Genomic DNA, 14273 nt, shown 5'->3' on the forward strand with positions numbered 1-14273 from the left:
GCGGTTATTGTTCTCCGACATGTCTCATCCCGTTGACGCTATCTTCCCCAACGCTTCGGGTAGCGCGAACTTCAGCGATATTTCACATGCCAACCACCCTCTGAGCCACCCTGCCTCACCCGCCACCTTACAAAGGCGCCAAGCAGTTTATTCGACGGTGAACTTCGAGCAGCACTTGGCGAGTCTTGTACCGGCACGTCACAGCCGATGCTCTCTAACTAATCAAGTGCATGTTTTAGCTGGAAGATCTACACTAAACTTGCTGCGTAGAAAAGAAGCCCGGGAGCAAGAGTCCATGAGGACCAGCTATAATGTTGCCAATAGTATACACAGCCTTCATATCTTTAACTCACCAATCGTCGCTTAATGGCGGAAAGCTCTCAACTCTCTTCTCCACCAGCCAGCAAAGTCCTGAGTTGAGACATCGATACCCAAATCCTTCAGCGCCTTGGTGCTAAGGTGGCAGTCATACGGACGCTGAACGCTCGCGTTAGGGTCGTTGCCCTCCGTGTTCGCCTCCATGTTGTCAAGGGGGACTCCCAAGATCTCTGCAAAGAGCTGACACATCTCATACTTGGTATACTGTTCCTCACTCGACATCTGAAGGATTCTCGGTAGCGATGACCTCTCGGCTCCGCTGGTTGACAGGTACTTGACCGCAACATCTGGCATTCCAAAGTTAGCACCGGCCGACTAGGGTGAGAAGAGTTGGAAAAGAGTTGCAGGCCCATCCATAACTTACCCCGAGCAACCCTACCCACGTCCTCTGTGTTGGTAGGAAATCTCAGCGCCCAGTGGTCCATCTTGACCTTCTTTCCCTCCTGCGCCTTGAAGACAGCGTCCAAAAGGACATTGACCGCACTCTCCTCGTTCCTGCCCTCCTCCGTCTTGCCATACAGCACGGGTACCCTCATCACCACGCCCAAACCCTCCTTGCCGGCCTTGGAAAACTCCTCCATCACGGCCTTCTCGCCGTCCAGCTTGGTAACGCCATAGAGGTTTGTAGGGCCCGTGGCAGCATCAGCCTCGTAAGGTGCCTCGCCTGGCTTTCCGGAGAAGACGTAGTCGGTGGAGATGTAGATGAGGAGGATACCACGCGAAGCACAAGCCTTAGCGAGGGTGCGAGTAGCCTCCACGTTGAGGAGGCGGGTGCCTTCAGGATCGGCGTCGACCTTGTCAGGGAAGCGGTTGGCGGCGCAGTGAACAAGGACTTGAGGGCTAGTGAATGTGTTAGTTAGCCTTGATAGTCCATGTGTTACTTCAAGTCCATATGAGAAAGGACGAGTAAGTGCATCAGAAAAGACAAGCTGTCCAAGGCTGCCTTGTAAGACAACTACGAGGTTCTTCATATCCAACCCGATAAACCAAAAGACATCAATCATGTCCCAACCATAACGCCAAGCATCGTAAGATTCCTCCCATCAGTCCCATGCCCCCAGCCCCAACCCCCCAAATCGGCAACACCAAAACCTGTAGCTCTCACCAGTCCAAAAATCCATCCCAACACACCAATCCAACACAACCCTCCATCCAGGCTATCCCCAGAACCCCAAACCCGAAACTCCTTCCAACGTCAAGCCAGAACACACCTGAAAAAAGAAATGAAAAAAATCAGAAACTCACTTAACATCCTCCAAAATCCTCTCCACCTCCTCCGCCTTCTCCAGATCCACCTTCAGCACATTCACCCCATCCGCCCGCGAGAATCCCGTCCCCTTGACCTCCCACGTCCAGCCAGCATTGGAGCTAAGCTCGGTAGGCACGCTTAGGCCTTGGAAAGCTTTGACGACTTGTCTGCCTAGGAGGCCGGTGGCGCCGGTGACGAGGGCGGTTTTTGTTGGTTTCGTGGTGGAGGCCATTTTCTGGGTTCGTATGACGGGGATTTGTTGAGAGTGGTCGTGGAAGTCAAGAAGGTTGTTCAGTTGGATGGTTGATGCCGATGACGGATCGTTGGAGTAGATGCAGTATGGTACACATCCGACTGTGCCACACGTGTGGCTGAAGTGGCTTACGTTGCAGGTGTTCTGCTTCAGTTCAGTCGCTTCCATCAACGTATCCGGCGTGAGCATGGAAGGAAGGACCGATCAAGAGTTTTGAAACCCATCAGATATGGGATTTCAGAAGCGCATTACTAGCCGGTTTTTTTTTTGAGGTTGTCATATGTATATCATGAAGACGCAAAGAAACAATTCGGTCTCCAGGTTCATATGAGCCTAAAAGTGCGTCCCAGAAGAAGTGAGATAAATGGGAACATAAGATAATTTCACTAGCTCGAGACGCTATCTAATGCTTTGCCTCTTCTTGTATGTTGAAGTCCAAAATCTCGCTCGCTCTCAGTACGTCTACCCGCTATATCTGAACGACTGAATACTGTTTCTTTGCGAGGGTGTGCTCCTGGGGAATCAACGGTCTACAGTGGAATGAACCATGTCTTGTCGAGGACAACCCTATTGCTCAAACGATGATCGCCCACTCAGTGAAAACGCCGTTTTCACTCCACATTCAAGTATGCCGTGAATTAATCAAGATCGGCCACCTTATCCGCCACCATCTCCTTGGTGTTATTCACCACCTTCTCAGGAGGCCGCGTGGTCAAAAGGTTGTCCATGGAGGATGGCTCGACAGGGCTGCTTATTCCATCAATAGGCGGCAGGTTACTGCTGGAAATGCTGGGGACGGGGATGCGGATGTCCTCGGGCGACCCGGGGGTAAACTGCGGGTCAAGGCCGGGGATATGAATGCGCTTAGCTTCATTCTGATACGCCGCCGGAATGATCTCGATAATCTCATCCCTCGGGAATTTGAGCTTGGGGATCTCCATGGGTCTGCAGTGCATCAGGTATGAGTACAGAACGCGCAGAACGCTCTCATGAGCAATGATAAGCACATCGTTCTGCTCGCGTTCGAGTTCGAGAATGATGGGCTCGAGACGGACAGCGAGGTCGTGGTACGACTGTGTATATGTTAGCTGGATTCACTGTAATCTTGACAGCAAACACTAACCTCTGCACGGGGATAACGGTGATGGTATGGGTCAAGCTCGTGCTTTTCCACCTCTTCGGGATATAGTCTACGGATAGCCATCTCCGACAACTTCTCGCACACACCGGGGTTGATTTGGCTCATCTGCGAGCGTTGCCGAACATTATAGCCTCGCTCTTTCAGGGGATCGGCCGTCTGGATCGTGCGGAGTCTCGTAGATGTCCAAACAGCCAGAGGCCTTAGAGGAACCTCGTGGCCGGCCTGTTCGCTGTTGGTCTTCCTTTCTTGCTCCCGATGTCGGAGAAGGGTCTCGGTCATCTTCTCTGCGTATGATCTGCCTTCTTCAGAGAGAGGAGCGTCGGATTTGTAGGACTCTTCGCCTTCTGCTGGCCCAGCCCGGACAAAGAAGGTTGTGCGGGCTTTGATGTGCAGGTTCGTAAGGTAGAAGACGATGCGATGCGAGAGGTAGTTGAAGCTGACATTGTTGTAGAAGAATGCCTGGCCGGCGTTAATCATCTTCACGTAGTTTAGTTCTTCCTCTTGCATGGTTTCGAAAATCGGAATTTTAGTTTCGATCCGCTTCAAGTACCGTTCGGCTGCTTCATCAGGATCCATGCCATCAAACTGAAAGTCGTCAGCACTCATGGCCGTTGTGGCGTTTTTGTTGATTGTACTCACATCCGGCGAATGGATCTTGACGTTCCTGGCATTTTCCTTGAGAATCTCCTCATCATTGACGTACGATTCCAGAAACAAAGTCTGCAAAGTATTAGCGGAAATCCTTCATCCGCACCTCAGCCACCATATAATCTCACCTGCACATCGTGTTTGGCAAACTCCTTTGCAAGCGCACGGCGTCCAGCCGCAGTAGGATTGACGGCGTCGTAGATAGCAACTTGGCCATTTTCGTGGTTGAGCCACGCGTAGATATCCTCCCTGCACTTCTTCAGTATCTTTTGTCGGAGCATGGTCGAGGCTGGAGAGGCATTGGGGTAAAAGTAGTCCTGAGGAACATGTCCGCCCTCGCCAACGGTAGCACGGCGGTAGTCGCCTAGGTGGAAAATCCGCGTCTTGACACCGAGCCTATGAAGGATTAGACGATTGCGTAACAAGTAGGATGAGGTTAAAACGTACCACTGAAGATACCGTGCCATGGAAACACAGATATGACTAAGTTACTGTTAGCATACTTATGAGAACACCCGAGGGTATATGGAGAGCCCTACGTCTTGCCCCGCGCGGGGAGGCCAACCATAACGATAGCAATACGGCCTGAATGGAAGAGCCTGCCAGACATTGTGCTGTAAAGCTGGGCCGGGGCCATATTGTCTTGGTCTGTGACATCGTGAATGCCGTCGATAAAGGTTGAACTCTTGCGACGGTACCGCGGTGCGTTGGCCGCAATCTCGGCAGTTCTGCATATGTTAGCAATTGTCTATGAACAAGTCCACCCCCAAGTTTCTGAAATGATTCCCATGGCTAAGAGTTTGGTTTCCGGTGCAATTGTTACTTCGCAGAATCCCAATTCCAGACTAAAGTAATCGCCAATGACATGGATTGGAGCTCGGTAACGGTGCAAGCCATCTTGAACTTACAAGAGTGTATCCATGTCGCCGGTTATGTTCTGCTTCTCGGGTAAAATGTACTCGTTGCAGTTATGTTCGGTACCAGGACGCAGAAGGGTTGTCCCGTTGCTCAGAGGTTTCGGTCGTGAAGGAAGCCCGGGTGTCGGCGGACGGAGTGGGTGGGCCGCAAGCGAATTTAGCACCAACGGCGCTTGCCTTGTATGATTCCGCAAGATACTTGTAGGATGTGTCCACCAAGTTGTTCAGTTCTTTAGATCTTCGACGGAACACAGAAAGATCGGTATGGCAAAGTTGCTGGAAAGCGTGCCCCGTGGTGTGATGATGATGCTCGGCGGTGGTCGCAGATGTCGGGAAAGCGTATGTTTCTGACCGAGTGAGATCCGGTTGGGATTTATAAAGGTCGAGACGGCAACCAATATACTGTTCGGTGGTGACGGGAAGAGGTCCAAAGGTTGACGTGCTGACTGGTTCACAAATCCAAATAGCAATAAAGTGGTTGAGATGGGTAGGATGATATTATAACAGATATCAGAGAAGAAATCCAAGTTCTATGTCGCAAAGATTGGAACGATTGTGGTGAGAAATGAGGTACTTCAGCACATCGCAAACCAATCAGTATCACTGAAGCAATTGTGCGGGACTGCGAACGTGAGGGAAGCTCGAGTGGAAAATGGCACCAAAAAGGTGGACGATGCCGGCCGCCTCTTGGCTTTTTGTTGAAAGTTACTCGAATGTGTAGTGGAGGCCTTTTGGCTGGGCGCCAAGGTTCATCACTCCTCTCTCCATGAGGAGAGGGTGGTAATAATCTGGAACACGAAATAAATCTGGGATCAGTACTATATAAATTCTCCTATTAACGTTCTAAAAAATCGCTTATTAATATTGTAATTTCAGATAACTTTAATACCCTATTTCATATTGTAATTAAAGTTGCGTACTAGTAAAATCTCTTTTAATTACATAGAATTGCTATTAATTTAATATAATTAATATTAATCGCTAATAGATATATTAATTATAATACTATTTAATTATTTTTTACTTAATTTCATGAAATTAACTAGTACTTAAAAGTGTAATAAAGGTCACGTTTGTATTAAAACTCTCAAATTTCATAATAAAAAGAAGAAGCCCCTATTTATTAAATATATAGCTCGTACTATCTGGTAGTCAAAGAATTCAATTTGTCGCTACGTAAAAGCGTTGTATAAATAAAATAAACCCGCTATGACACCGCGTATCTATAACTATCTTCGACTAATAACTGACGAAGAAGAAATTACATTAATTATATATATTATTCTTTACTTCTATAGAAAGTTCCTAGCAATATATAAAAATTAATTTTTCAACCGCTAACTATTTACGTACGTTACAGAGTCTATTAACTACTTACGACTCTTATTAATTGAAAAGGTTTTTGGAAATAATTTTAAATGCGCTATTACAATTTACTACAAAGTGAATATAAAGAGAAAGTTTGGGAAATTAAGTAATAATGTTATAATTGAATAATTGAATTAATATTAAGCGTTAATAAAAAAAGAAATTAAAAAAAAGAAAATTACTAAGATAGTAGTAAAACAAGAATAAAAATCAGTTGTATTACAAACGGTTATAAGAAAGGTTTTATACTAAAAGACCTAATTAATTAAAAAGTAAATGGTTACAATATAATCTGACTAGTAAAATTATATAATGTTGAATATTAATTATTCGTTTATATAACTAAAATTAACCATGTTGCAAATTATAAGTCTTATACTTTAATAATATACGTAAGCGCTAAAAGTAAAAACTTAGCTACTTTTTTTATATTTGAAACGGATCTTATAAAAAAGTTTATTTATAATAATTTTGCTACTAACGTTCGCTTTATTAAATTACTAGCCGATTTTTCAAATAATAGACTTATAATTAATGAATTAAAGTATTTTAACCGTTACTCTTTTAAATTATTACTATCTTTTAAATAAAAGTATTTATTATTTATAAATTAGTTTAGCTATATTTAATATAGTATAAGTTGTAATAGTAGGAATTTCAATAATTTATGTGACGGCGCGGCTCAACCGCTGGTCAGCATTGCTTCTATAGCTGCATGGTTCTTGGCAGTGCACAGTATATTCTTTGCGCCGCAGCCATCCTTTATATTCTAGTTCTTCTTTTTCCTCATCTTTTGACCTTCATTCAATAGTAAGGTCATTGTTGCTTTGTTGCATTCCCTTCCTCTATTTGCCGTGACAATTTAATAAGAAGTTTAAGGAAGTAACGAATTAATAACAAACTATTATACCAATTATTAATTATTAATAAACTTGATAAATATTATACTATAGAAGTCTAAATATACATTAAAGCTTTTAATATCGTACTGATAGTACTACGCCTCTATTCTATTTATTTTATAAAGCTATTAAATATTAATATATTTAGTCTTCTTAAACCGCAATATAAAAAGATTCTTCAGAACTGTATTAAAAAGAACGCTTATACTTTTAATGAAACAGACTTTATTCGAAAGTTTCAAAATATATTAAAGGCTTGTATAAAAGTTTATAATACTATAATCAAATTCAATAATGCTAATACTTAGCTATTGAATAAAACAAAGATTTTCGAACAATGAAAAATTAGGTAACTGAAGTAAGTTAATAAGTTATTATACTTGATTAATAGTATTCTTTATCATTTAATTCTTATTAACTATAAGTAAATAAATCTAATTCTCCTATTATTACTTTCCAAAATAAATAGGTTCAGAATTGCTATAGAAGTTCTTATTCTCATTAAAAACTACTATTTCTACAAATTTAATTCCCTTACCGGTAAACATTTCCTAATAACATTATATTTTTCTTCTAAAAAGCTCGCTTTTTATTTAATACTATATGAATGAAAAAGTAATTTAGTAGGGAAAGAGAATCAACGATAAATGAAAGAATAAGAAGGAGAATTTACAAACTACTATGGAAGGGTAAAAGTAATACCATAAACTTATTAAGAGAGGAGCTTAATATTACAGTAATACAAAGATTACGAAAGGAGCGGGAGGAGGAGTAGAGAAAATACATTTAAGCAATGAAAAACATTTTCTAAATTCAAAGCGAAGTTTATGAAATACAGGAGAAGGATATAATTAACGGCAAGGGAAAGGTCTACTAAAATAACTATTAGAATAAATATGAAAAGAACTATAAAATAAAGTATATTCTGATTAATAAGAAAGATATATTTAATTTTATTGAATATTAGAAATATATAACTGATGTTAATTCAAATATACTTATATAGTTAGTAAATTACTTATTTAAATTCCTTCGCACTTTTATAAATGCCCTCTTTCCTTTCAATAACAATAACAAAGTAAATGTTCAAATAGAGCTACAGCAACAATTCCATCTTTTCATTATTTATTACAACTTTACGACTAACGTTACTAAAATAATTTTATGTTACGAACTTATGAGGATACACGGACCAACCATGGCTTTGGTAACACAACCGGCCTAAACGGGTTAGGCCGTGCCAGGCCGTGTCACACACCAAGCCAGGACGGACCAGAGAACGCATGCAGAACGCTCACGGTGAACGAAGTGCTCACGGCGAGCAGACGCTCACGAAGTGAGCAAGTGAGCAAAGCATCACCAGTGAGCAGGCACGCATTAGACAGACCTACGGGGCTCGACAAGAGCATCCGGAGACAGATATCTCGCAGAGGGCGAGCAGGTATAAAGGGACTACGGGAGAACTCAGATTGTCAGATAGTTCGACAGTAGTCAATAGATCATTATCACCGAGACCAGTATTGCAGACATACTTGTTGTGAACTCTTCAGCTTCACCGAACAGCACTGATAGTCTTTACCTTCAACTATCCCACTTAGGTATGACAGGCTAGGGTGCATATGCCCAGACGGCCAAACCTATAAAAGATAGGACGATGTTCTGCTTGCAAGGCAGAACTCGGAATGCACACTATATAGCCAATGTCAACCTGTGACATTAGGCAGATCAGACTGCCGTTCGTCACATTTTATAAGTAATAAAGAATATTTAAATCTTTGTTACAAGGTTAGCTTATATTGCATCACGTGCTTAAAGATAGCACCATAGTTTCTAAAACTACAATATTATTACGACCGCTGCTATAACTACAGTTGAGATAAGATTAGCTAATAACATCCCGAGTGCTATAAATCCACCGGCAGGTAGATCCTACACCTAAGCCTATATAAAGTTATTCTTTTAGGCACCGGTTTATACTCTCTCTCTTACTTCTTTGTATAATTATATATAATTATATTTACTATTTACCTTTTGCCTATCATAATTAATTATACTTCTTAATTATGATATTCATAGTATAAATTTCGTCTACTATTGTACAATTAATTCTATTAATTGCGCGACTATATAGGGATCGCTTCGCCAGATAAATAGTTAAATTTAGAATAAGTATTGCTAGTTATTTTACAATTGTTCAAAAATTGCTAATTTTTATTTTATAAATAAGGCCGGGTTGTTATAAGGCTAGATCATATGCTTTGTGCCTTACGTGCCATTGGCTAATATACTATTACGTATATAGCCATTGCCATTATAACAGGCTAGGGTGCATATGCCCAGACGGCCAAACCTATAAAAGATAGGACGATGTTCTGCTTGCAAGGCAGAACCTGGAATGCACACTATATAGCCAATGTCAACCTGTGACAGCCATAGTACTAAGATTAGCCTCAATATTATAAATATAGCATCGGAGCTCAGCTAGAGATTGAAGCTTGGTATAGGACACATCTAATACCTTGCCCTATATTAACCCTAGTAACGTAGTGGTCCGCCAGCGCCGTGACAATAATCCTTAATTTATTTAATAACGACAATACTTTTATCAATAATATTTATAAAGATTTATAACAAATAAAATAAAAGAAGAGGAAGGAAGAAGTAGAAGAGAAAAAGAAGAAGTTACTACTAAGTAAAAACGTATTAATTGCATTATTATTCTTCAACTTAAGCAATATTTTTATATTTTACTAATACTGAATATTCTACAATTAGTCAAGATATGAATGCCTTTTTTAATACTAGTATTTGATTTCGCCTTTTCATTCATGTTTTTATTTATACTATTATAAGAGCGCCGTTTTGAGAATATAACATAAATGAAAAACTAAAACTACTAATTAAGAAGAAATTCCGGCTACAAATGTAGAAGAAACATATTAAAAGAGCCGAGCTATATTTAACTCTGGCGGTACTAAATTCACATATATAATAAAGAAAATGCTAGATTGCTGCTTTTGTATATATAATTCTTAATCAAGTAGTTTATTAGCTTTCATGAATGCGCTGTAATTATAAAATGTGAAGTATAATATAAGAGTTTAATATAGGGATAGATCAAATTTGCACTAAAATTATATGTAGTCTGTTACAAATTTATTTCATATCTCAGATCATTTGCCATCTTCTCCTTGAAGAGAGAGGGGTGATGAGCCTTAGCGCCCAGCCAAAAGGCCTCCACTACACCCTCGTGTAACGCGGAAAGAGGAGACGAGGGCGGATCCTCTGCAGTCATTCATGCTCCACAGGTGGAGAGCATTTAGGGGCATTGCACTGTGTACAAGAAAGATGAGGCAACAACTACCCCACCAAAAGACAATGACCGGGTTCACCATCATCAACGGCACGGGTTTTACAAGAACTCCAAAGAGACTTGACATCGAATTGTAGTCACGGAATATCCTGCTACTATCGCTTGTAACAATTCCAGCTTGAATGGATGCGTTTGTACCACCGACTGCTCTGCACTGGCGATCCGGAATTGAGAAAGTTTGAATGCGGCTACAAATCGGTTTCTGCCGTTCCTTCCTTTTCGTTTTCCCCAATTTGCCCACCTGTCGTCATCCCGAGTTCCCCATCTCACCGCCCGACCGGGGTTAGGGGTGTGGGTGACAGCGCTTGGCACATGCGACTGTTAAGGAAGCACAGACCAGCTCTCCAGACAGCCAGTCTCCGCAGCCGCCGCAGGGCCGCGCAGGGGCCAACAACCGAGCCGGGACTGGTGTGTCGTTAACACCGTGAAATTTTTGGCCCAGCTTGAAGTTCCTGTCCCGGGCGCGGGTCTTTGACAAGCTTGGTCGGAACGGATATTTTCATATCGTCGGACAGCTCTCTCCCCCATCCTAAGCGGCATCCAACCAACCAGGCTCTGGGACCTTCAACTGGCGACAAACCCGCGTCCACCACCCATCCGCAACTTTTGTCCCCACGCAACACCACTGCAGTTGACGACACCATCCGTTGCGTCCTCGATTTCCACCCACAACCTCTCGTCATCCTTGTCCACTGCGACCGTTTACAATCATGGCCTCGTTTTCCACTGAGTCGCCTTTGGCGATGCTGCGCGACAATGCCATTTACTCGAGCCTTTCCGATGCCTTCAACGCCTTCCAGGAGAGGAGGAAACAGTTCGGTCTTTCCAACCCCGGCACGATCGAGACCGTCGCCCGCGGTGCGTTGCTGCCACACCATACAAATCCAGTCTTTGAAGATACCCGGCGTCGTCGGCGGGGAGTGCGCGGAAACAACATACCGTATGCTGCGGCACTCCATGATGCTGCGCCGGCCGGCTCTTCGTTGGAGTAATGGACAATCATTGCTGACAGCGCCTTGACAGAGGTCCAACGCGATACCCTCCTCACCAACTATATGTTCTCCGGCCTCCGCGCCGACGTCACCAAGGCTTTCAGCCTTGCCCCTCTGTACGTTGGTTCATTCCAGTTGTCGGTTAGGGATCATTGAAGGAATTGCGTTGCGAATTAGGGACATTGTCTGGTTTGCGCATGCGTTCCTGTGGTTCTGAGCAGCTATGGTCCTTGCAAATCTTCCTCGAATAACCGCTGACCTATAACCCAAGCTTCCAAGTTTCCCACCAGTTTGCTATGGGCGAGAGGCTGAACCCTTATGCCTTTGCCGCTCTCTACGGAACCAACCAGGTATGCTCTCGGAGGATACACGATACTAGAAGGGCCAGCTCCTAACCCGCATAAACAGATCTTCGCTCAGGGTAACCTCGACAACGAGGGCGCTCTCTCGACAAGGTTCAACTACAGGTGGGGCGACAGGACCGTCTCCAAGTCGCAGTTCTCGATCGGCGGCGGCCAGGATATGGCCCAGTTCGAGCACGAACACCTTGGCGACGACTTCACTGCCTCCCTCAAGGCTATCAACCCCTCTTTCCTCGACGGCGGCCTCACCGGTATCTTCGTTGGCGACTATCTCCAGTCCGTCACTCCCAGACTCGGCCTCGGTCTCCAGGCTGTCTGGCAACGTCAGGGCCTCACTCAGGGCCCCGATACCGCCATCTCCTACTTCGCCCGCTACAAGGCCGATGACTGGGTTGCTAGCGCTCAGCTGCAGGCTCAGGGTGCTCTCAACACTTCCTTCTGGAAGAAGCTTACGGATAGAGTCCAGGCTGGTGTTGATATGACCCTGTCTGTCGCTCCCTCTCAGAGCATGATGGGTGGTCTTACCAAGGAAGGCATCACCACCTTTGGTGCCAAGTACGACTTCAGAATGTCCACCTTCAGGGCTCAGATCGACTCCACGGGCAAGCTTAGCTGCTTGCTCGAGAAGCGTCTTGGTGCTGCCCCTGTCACCTTGACCTTCGCTGCTGATGTTGACCACGTCACTGTAAGCTAATTGCCCTTTCCATTCTCGTCTTGCGCCTATGCTAACCCCCTTCAAGCAACAAGCCAAGCTCGGCATGTCCGTCTCCATTGAGGCGTCTGATGTCGATCTCCAGGAGCAGCAGGAGGGTGCCCAGTCCCTCAACATCCCCTTTTAAACTGAAATATGTATATCCGGGATGAAGAACACTGGTTGATTGAGCCAGCATTTGGTTTCCACTCTACCCTTGCACTCTACTCATTGTGTTGACAACGTAATATAATCACACACGATGGCCCCCAAGTACCAAAGAACAGAAAGGCTGAGGGCCATACCTCTTCACATCCCCTCACCACCAGCGCCATATCTGTCTTTGATCCCATCCTCATCACATTACTTAGTACGAACCGGTCACGGCAAGTTGCCATAAGAAAAATCAAAAGTCGGATGTTGCGAACCTCTCCCTCGCAATGGTTCCGCATGGCTTGGGTCTTTGCATACAGCTCACACGGAACGATAGACATCTCTCACCACATTTTCTCCTTTTGAAAAAAAAGCTTCCCCTCGCGCTTTTGCATCTCATCACTTGGCGCTTTTTATCTTTTGGTTTTCCTTGGGAGAGGGAAAAAAAAGGGAGGGGGGGAGCTTTTTTCTGTATTATAGACAGGTCAATCAGGGAAGGGCGTGTAGCATGTCTCTGTGGTCTGCGCATTTCTCTGGGTTGACTGAGTGTACTTTGGGGACGGTCAGCATGTTTGTGTCATGAATATGAAGAAGGTTTACATACGACATGTACGAGGTTTGATGAAGAAGTAAGAGCGAGGCATTGTTTGAAATGTCGAGAAGCGGTTGAAGCATACTGCACTTGTTGTCATCGATGTATTTTGTTCCCCCTAGTAGTACTACACTAATAAAGGTGTACGTAGTCATGTCATCAGTGAACCAGTGTAAACATTCAAGCACATGTTGGAAACGGTCTCAGATTTGGTAGGAAGAGGATATCATACTACATGATGCGATTAACTTGCGATACCCCCCTTTGGATCTCTTTTCCAGATCCGGATAGGACCAAGCAGCACAGTCGTGATAATGATTTTCTTTTTAAAATAATGCATAAAAACAGTTGACAATAACCACCAAGCTCCAACAATCCATCACCATCTCATTCCATCCACGCATCGTTGATTCGTTGCCCGAATATCACCAAAAAAAAGACTTCTCCAACAATGGCTCTGTTACCTACTACCTACATCAACAGACCATTTAGCCTGCAACTTCAAGAAAGCGGGATTGTAGTATAGTGGTCAGTACTTCTCGTTGTGGTTCGATTTCGATCATACAACGATCCGAGAGGACCCAGGTTCGATTCCTGGCAATCCCATTCTTTTTCCTTTTTTTGTCGTGTTCACCTCCAACGTAGATGGGAAATCTTCAAGGTGATTTCCTGTGTCGGTTTTTGTTTTATTTTCAGTTATTTATTCTTCTGTCTTTTGCAGATTCATCTTCGATGTCAAATCGGTAGACGAGAAGTAGAAAGCCGATGGATGATTGTAAGTTAGCAAGCATGAGAAATGCGTCTGATCGAGGCCGCATCTTTTGGTTTAAGAAGTCGTCAACTGCCACTCTTTGAAGGAAACTATACCATGGGTTCTCGGTGAAACCTTCGAGGAGAATTATCCTTCTTGCTTTCTCTCTCGTCTTGGGTGGACCAGACAGCGCAGTACTCAACAACCGTGATTACAGTCACAATATCTCAAGCCATATATATCTTTCTGTACTAAAACCACAAGCTCTCATTAGGACAATCATAACATAAAAGCACAGACAGACAGACGCCAATAACAAATATTGCTTCTCGGCGAGATCTAGTAGTAATTCTCCCAGTTTTCATTTGCCTTCTTCGCCTTGTATATGCATTGGAAGAATCAAGAGAGCCGAAAACATGATCTCCACAACAAGCAGAAAGATGAAGGGAAGAACAAGCAGCGGATACACCAACGCCATGCCATGATGTTAACGAAGAGCAGTT

General features: G+C 43.8%; 3 protein-coding genes and 1 non-coding gene across 4 annotated transcripts; 2 read left to right on the forward strand and 2 right to left on the reverse strand.

Moving 5' to 3' along the window:
- Positions 1–136: 136 nt before the first annotated feature.
- Positions 137–2090, reverse strand: SMAC4_03246 (uncharacterized protein). Its single transcript, XM_003349608.2, has 3 exons — positions 1624–2090; positions 743–1218; positions 137–665 (listed from the first exon to the last, which is right to left on the reverse strand). The coding sequence occupies exons 1-3, from the start codon at positions 2067–2069 to the stop codon at positions 364–366; spliced, it is 1224 nt and encodes a 407-aa protein (XP_003349656.2). The 5' UTR covers positions 2070–2090; the 3' UTR covers positions 137–363.
- Positions 2091–2178: 88 nt separating this feature from the next.
- Positions 2179–5344, reverse strand: SMAC4_03247 (uncharacterized protein). Its single transcript, XM_024655357.2, has 7 exons — positions 4578–5344; positions 4209–4397; positions 4117–4152; positions 3798–4065; positions 3661–3741; positions 3004–3606; positions 2179–2953 (listed from the first exon to the last, which is right to left on the reverse strand). The coding sequence occupies exons 1-7, from the start codon at positions 4589–4591 to the stop codon at positions 2519–2521; spliced, it is 1626 nt and encodes a 541-aa protein (XP_024511256.1). The 5' UTR covers positions 4592–5344; the 3' UTR covers positions 2179–2518.
- A 5289-nt stretch (positions 5345–10633) lies between these two features.
- SMAC4_07561 (uncharacterized protein) lies at positions 10634–12791 on the forward strand. Its single transcript, XM_003344505.2, has 5 exons — positions 10634–11087; positions 11253–11337; positions 11493–11571; positions 11630–12268; positions 12324–12791. The coding sequence occupies exons 1-5, from the start codon at positions 10940–10942 to the stop codon at positions 12420–12422; spliced, it is 1050 nt and encodes a 349-aa protein (XP_003344553.1). The 5' UTR covers positions 10634–10939; the 3' UTR covers positions 12423–12791.
- Positions 12792–13530: 739 nt separating this feature from the next.
- Positions 13531–13625, forward strand: SMAC4_13301. Its single transcript has 2 exons — positions 13531–13567; positions 13591–13625. It is a non-coding gene; the product is annotated as a tRNA-His (tRNA).
- Positions 13626–14273: the final 648 nt, after the last annotated feature.

This window comes from Sordaria macrospora, chromosome 2 (genome assembly GCF_033870435.1).
Source record: "Sordaria macrospora chromosome 2, complete sequence".
Taxonomy (NCBI): Eukaryota; Fungi; Ascomycota; class Sordariomycetes; order Sordariales; family Sordariaceae; genus Sordaria; species Sordaria macrospora.